Below are 6,533 nucleotides of genomic sequence, written 5' to 3'. Positions count from 1 at the left end.
CTGCCTTGGCTGTCGACGTCTGATTAAATTCTGCAGCGGCCAGCTAACTGGTGAGTGAGCAAGCACGCAAGTGAGCGAACAAGAGAGCCTGAGTGAACTGAAACAGCCACTGAAGGCTAAGACTCTTCACAGTAGTCTGAAGTTTTCCCTGGCACCGCCGCCGGACGCGATTCACGCTCTGCTGGCCGTTTGGGCCGCGTGGATCTTCGTCTTAGTTTTCTCCGACTTGTACTTCTTTTTACCTTCTTGCCACCACCACCACCAACAGCAAGAGCGGCGGCGGCGGCGGCGGAACTATTGCGAGCAGTTACTCCTCCACTTCGCGAAACACAGACATTCAAGAACTAAGAAGTTGTTGTGCCGGCCGTTGCTCGTCTGTGAACACACAGTCCCATGGATCGTTGTGCCTGCGGAGTAATCAGAGCCGCAGAAAGACGGACAAACTCGTCGTCTTCGGCTCATCTTCAGTAGCGCGGCATCCAAGCCGAAAACCCAGGGCGGTCCGGAAAGCGCCTCGCTCATTCAGTGGATTTACGGTGACGAGTTCTGCCCGCTTTTTCTTTTCTTCACCTCCACCATCAATTTCGTCGTTCAGAGCGTGGCGCGAAGTACTGTGTCACCTCATTGTGATTGTGTTTCGCTGTGTTCCTAAACGTCGACGGAATACCTGCCATCATTGTAATATCAGCTGTCGTGACAGGAAGACCGATCGGAGTGCGGCTCTCGGGAATACCCACCGTATCACGGCAGAAGGGATCCTCTTCCAGTGTTCAAGCCATGCTCCTGGACGATACTCAGCCTGTCGTTAAGGACGTTGAAAAGACGCTGTGTTTGGACTCGACTTTTCGGACTGGAGAATGACCAACCGGTACAGCCGAAGAGGATGTACAGCAGGAAAAAACAAGGTAAGACGATCTGCCGGAAAATCAGGCAAGGGGTATACTTCGTGGAAAGTGATCAGAATTCGCACTCTCTATCCCTTCCTCGTCATTCAAGCGAAGGGTACACTAATCTCTGCTGACGGATTAGATTGTCTTTTCATGATGCCCTAAAATCATCGGAACAAACTTCGAGGGCATGGAGCGAGCGAATTCTCGGGGGGACTGGAGCTAGGCTCTTTTATGGGTAGACCTTGCGGAATCAGCTGCTGTCGACCCTATGCAACCTGGCATAGCTTCGGGAGAAGGAATGTACGACGCCATCGCCTACGTTCTGATCATTGTTCTACGAACGACCCTTCCTGTGGATATTTTACCCATCTCCCCCATCGTGATGCTGCAAAGTCAACCCTGATATCGTGCAGTCGAGTAGATTGGAGAAGAATAGTTCGAGACTCCCGCCTCATGGGCTCCTCGAATTCGGCGAATAGCCGAAGCTCGGGTTTCAAGGGCTATCCGGAGGCGATAGCACACGGCTGAAATCTCGCCTTTATCGTCCTGTCGTCCTATCGTCGGGAATCCTGGCTCTGGTTGTAGCTCTGGTCTTTTCTTGGTTGTGGCTTGAGGAATCTCCTCCAACACCAATGTTCTCTCGGGCAGCCGTGATCGGATTTTCAGGATCACGCGGTCGCCAGCAGCCGGATCTGCATGTTGTTTGTAAATTATCCTTCGCTGTGTAATTTCTAATTTCACTTCCTACGGCGGTGCCCGATGCATCTTTTCCGCCTTGGGCGGGAAACGGGAGTAAGATCGCCTCCGATGAAGTTTGCGCGATCGATATTTTTCCAAAGAAAGACTGGCTCCAGACCCTAGGGCAGAGAGCAGGAATTCAGGGTCTAGCGAGCTTCTTGAATTCGAAGAGCTCCTCAATGTGAGGCTGTTCCCCCATCATCGACTCCTGAGAGACTCATCGAATCCACAGCGCGATCTCCGGCTGGAACTCCTAATATAGAGAAGTCGTCCGCCTCTCGATCTTGACGTCATAAGGGCCATAAGCTGAAAAAAGGGCAATTTCCCCACCATCAAAGCGGAGATCCGATTTCCGCCGGAAGAACGGTTGGGGCTCCGACGCTCCTCTTCTCGCTCTATTGCCGCAGGGGGAAATCATCAGCTCTGGTGCGAAAACGGAAGCGAAGAGATAATCCGCTCCGAAATCATCCAATCGATCATTTGGAAGATCCACAAATCGGTTGAACATATGAGCAATCAAGAGTGTAAGATCTGGAAATCGACTGGAGACTCAAGCATCGGACCTGCTTCTTGAATCAGAACTTTCCCTCTGAAACAATATCTCCTGGGACGAAGCGAGCGTTTTCCGCAACGAAAGCTTGTCACGCGAAGCTTTCATGCGGAATTTCCCGAGTGGTCGCAATGCCATCATCCCAACATCTTTTGTCATCCTCTCCGCTAGCCCCCCGAAGCTATGAATTAGAGCGATCATTGTTCTATCCATGCCGATTGGCGGTGCGCTTCGAAAACTCATTCAATGCATCACAATGTATTGTAAAATATCGGTGAGGAAGGAGAGCCTCTGCCCGTCATGAATAGGGCCCAATGATCTGGTTTCTCCCTTGCGACAATTTTGAGCCCTCGTCGCCGATATCCCCAACCATGAACTACCAGGATCAGGTGGGCTAGAGACAGGGGAAATCTCCGCTCGTATTCAAAAATATGATCCTTTAGCTTCGGAGCACCGGTCCTCTGCGACATTGTCTTCCCTCATATCCGACTCTTCGATAGCGTAGCTCCGATGAGGTTACGAGCTCCGATCATCGTGCGAGAGGAGTTGATGATTTCTTTCTGGCTCACCTGATCCGTCCCGATTTTCCAGGGTCTCGAGGCATGACGTACCTGCGAGGCTCCGCGAGCTATGTGTGGAGTACAGGGTGCATACTCGGGCGAGGTGCCACAGCCACTGTATACCAAGGGGTGAATAAGGTGAGGCTCGTCTACGGACAATTCGCGGATGCCCACGGTGATCTACGTCGAAAACCATTAATCCTCCCGAACCTGAATCCACAGAAAACAGGTGACTTGGTTGCCGTCAAAACCTTCAACAAAGTTTCTCTGGATCGTCCTCTCAACGTCCAGATGAGGGAGTTCGATGTGCTGAAGAAAGTCAATCATGAGAACATCGTCAAACTCATCGCGATCGAGGAGGAACTCGAGAGCGCTTCAAAGGTGACGATCCCCCACCGTTCCCCATGAGTCATTCGTCAGATTATTTCGCCTCGGAAATCAGAAAAGAAATGAGAGGGTCGAGTGGATGCCGAACTCCAGCCGACTACAGCTGGAGACCTCCCCATGATTCCAGATTCTTGTAATGGAGCTCTGCACGGGCGGATCGCTGTTCTCAATTTTGGACGATCCGATGAACTCGTACGGTCTCGAAGAAGATGAGTTTCTGTTAGTGTTGAAGGATTTGACGGCCGGAATGAAACATCTGAGGGACAACAACATTATTCACCGGGACCTGAAGCCGGGGAACATCATGAAATACGTCGCTGAGAACGGACGATCGATATACAAGCTGACCGACTTCGGCGCGGCTCGGGAACTCGAAGACGACCAACAGTTTATGTCGCTGTACGGAACAGAAGAATATCTGGTGAGTTATCACTCGCGATTCCCCTCCGGACTCTGAACCAACTCTGACTGAAACTCCCGTCGAACTACGATTCACATAGACCTCTCTCTCCTCCCAAAGCACCCGGCGATGTACGAACGAGCTGTTCTACGAAAGCACGGCGACCAACGCTTCAGCTCGAACGTGGACCTATGGAGCATAGGCGTCACGCTGTACCACGTAGCTACCGGAAACCTTCCGTTCAGACCCTACGGTGGACGACGAAATCGGGAAGTGATGCATTATATCACGACAAAGAAGGACTCGGGCGTTATTTCAGGAGTTCAACGCGACCACACGACATCGTCGATCGAGTGGTCGCGAGATCTACCGAAGAGTTGTCTGCTGAGCTCGGGGTTGCGCAAATCCCTCGTTCCCGTTCTGGCAGGTCTGATGGAGTGCGACAGCGGTAAGATGTGGTCGTTCGAACGCTTCTTCAACGAAACTACGAAGATACTCGCCGCGAAACGCATCCACGTCTTCCACGTGAACGACTGCAAGGAATACATTCTGTACATACTGAACGCCGCCGGCAAAAGCACCGCAGGCAGTCTGGCCGACGTCACGGAACACGTGCTCCGACAGAGTGGTGTTCTCTCGAAGAACCAACTACTTTTCTTCGAGCAGCAGCCGTTAGAACAATACGCCAACGATAACGCTGTGGTGCCCGAGACGACCGTAATAAATCCGGTTTTTCTGTTCAACACCGAAAATCGCGACGTGGGAATCGGTCTCACGTCAACCCTCGAGTTCGGGTCCCACGGTCCGTTCAAATATCCAGATTTCAACCCGGCCGTAGCTCTCGACGAAGATGCGGCTACCGCCAAGAGTTGGTGTAGTGTTAGCCATGCGATCAAACGGCAAATAGAACGGCTGTCGAGGATCTACGCTCATCTTACGCGAGCGCCGTTGCACCTCTGCTCACACCTCGAAGACGAGATCGTCAAGCTCAAGAGGCAACTGACCATCGCACAAATCAACTGCCGAGCTCTAGAGAGACAGATCTCGCTTCTGGCTCGTAGCGAGAAGCACGTGGGAGACTTGGCGGATCTGGTGCCGGCTCCTTGCTTCATCCTCGACAGGATGCGTTCTATACTCGCCGAGAGGCAGAAGAACATTTATTCGGGTAAGTCGAATCTCTCATTTATTCGACCGTCTCTCTAAACAGCTTCAAAAGTATATAAAAGTCGACCTCACTGAAGTTCTTCGGCATCGAATGAAATAAGTTTGAAGTCTGTTGGGAAGAATGAAGCGCCGAAAATAGGCTCGGTGACAGACAGACAGACGTTGCGATTTCATTCCAAGGGGGACGATATTATAATACCTGGGCATCTGTTCCCTGCGGGTGAGGAGCAGTGAAACTCTTCCGATCCATGATTGTGTTGTTTCAGTGTCCGGGAGCTTGGAGAGAGTTGGATGTGAGGTCAAATCTTTGGAAGCGAATATCCTCGACGGTAAGAAACTGCAGAGAAGTTGGAAACTCCGAACCGCTGAAATTCCACCGCTGACCGGCTGCGATCAAATAGCAGCAACTTACGTGAACAAAGTGAGTTATCGCAAGCGAAAGCGAGACTATCGATCACGTTTTCAAGAAGCTCGGAAAGTTCGAGAACCGATAGAATCGTCGCGCTCGAGAAGGTCGTCCGATTGAAGTTCTTTGCTTTCTAGATTCGAGAAAACTGGCAGGCCCTTGCTCGCGATAAAGTCGCAAAGACGCTCTCATACCATGATGAGCAATTCCACGTGTTGGAAAAGTGAGACCTCTTCTTCATAGTTTATCCAGCTTCCGAGCCGGATCAGATTGATCAGACGAAACACCGGAATTCCGAAGAAGATCGGACAATATAATATAGGTCCTATTCGTCCATAGGCATAAGATGGCGCAGATCAGTGCTCGGCTCATGGCGCTCCTCCAGGAACAGAGCGTCCTGTTCACCTCGAGACTTGCTCAAAAACTTCAAAGTTGGTACCGCGAAGCCGTGGTCCTTCACCGTCAAACTCAGCAAATCGTTCTCGCCCTCGGCTCGTTTGGCGATATGTCTCAATGGTGCTTGCAAGCCAGTGAGGTAAGTTGTATTTCTCCCACCTGTGGCGGAGGGGGAGGCTTCAGCACGGCGGTCGATCAGTTCGCTCTACGCCCAAGATGAACATTGATTCGTGTTCAGCACAAGTCAGCTCCCGCTCCGGGCGGGCGGCGGAGCGATGTGCTTGAATTCAAATGGCATTCGTCATGGTTATTTCCTTCGATTCTTATCCCTTGTCCGAAGATCGCTCCCCAAACATAAGCCCGTTTTTTCTTCACCATTCGCAAACGAATTTCGGAAATCCATCAGTGTCTTGCCCGCGGTAGCGAATTCGGATTGAGATTGCTCGGATTTGACATGAACACTTAAGGAGGAAATTCGGGTTGGCGAGACTGAAACGAAATCATTCCAGACCGAAGACGATTTCGATCATCTGGTCGGGCAATTCGTGGATCTTTTGAAAACGCAATCGTCTGCCGCCAGCCATAATAATAACGACGGACGCTGTCAAAATAAGGATCGTTCAGCTACAAATCCGCTTCTCAGCGAGTGAGTTTGCTCATCGTCAACGATTGTTCCCTCGAGCCTACCCCACTACTTAATATTGATCCTTCCCTTCAGTTGAATGATATCATGAATTCCGCGAGGGCGTTCATGTAAGACCGCAACGACGCGAATTCCTTCTCTGAAGAGCGCCGTCATTGACAAAAGGGCTCAAAATTCAATTGCTACCTTGCAGACTGAAGGAGTTGAAACGGCAACAGTTTGAGATCCTCCAAATAGTCGACGACTCGCAGGCCATCATGTTCCGCATGATGAACATTCCCACCGGAAACACGGTTGATGACAAAACCGCCCCTGCTGACCGAGCCAGCAATCCAACGAATCTATGAACTGGAAACGGCTTCTACGCGTGATTTACAGTTACCGATATCGAAACGTCTT

At 51.1% G+C, this 6,533-nt stretch overlaps 1 protein-coding gene across 1 annotated transcript; it reads left to right on the top strand.

Annotated features, from left to right (window-relative positions):
* Positions 1-883: 883 nt before the first annotated feature.
* On the top strand, positions 884-6,533 carry LOC100903125 (serine/threonine-protein kinase TBK1). The gene is made up of 10 exons (XM_003743205.2): positions 884-905; positions 2,770-2,876; positions 2,961-3,119; positions 3,253-3,546; positions 3,646-4,690; positions 4,956-5,110; positions 5,233-5,318; positions 5,435-5,630; positions 6,001-6,137; positions 6,328-6,533. The coding sequence occupies exons 1-10, from the start codon at positions 884-886 to the stop codon at positions 6,479-6,481; spliced, it is 2,355 nt and encodes a 784-aa protein (XP_003743253.2). The 3' UTR covers positions 6,482-6,533.

This window comes from Galendromus occidentalis, unplaced genomic scaffold (assembly GCF_000255335.2).
Source record: "Galendromus occidentalis unplaced genomic scaffold, Mocc_1.1 scf7180000077440, whole genome shotgun sequence".
In the NCBI taxonomy this organism is placed as follows: domain Eukaryota; kingdom Metazoa; phylum Arthropoda; class Arachnida; order Mesostigmata; family Phytoseiidae; genus Galendromus; species Galendromus occidentalis.
This window is presented reverse-complemented; position numbering and strand designations above follow the sequence as displayed.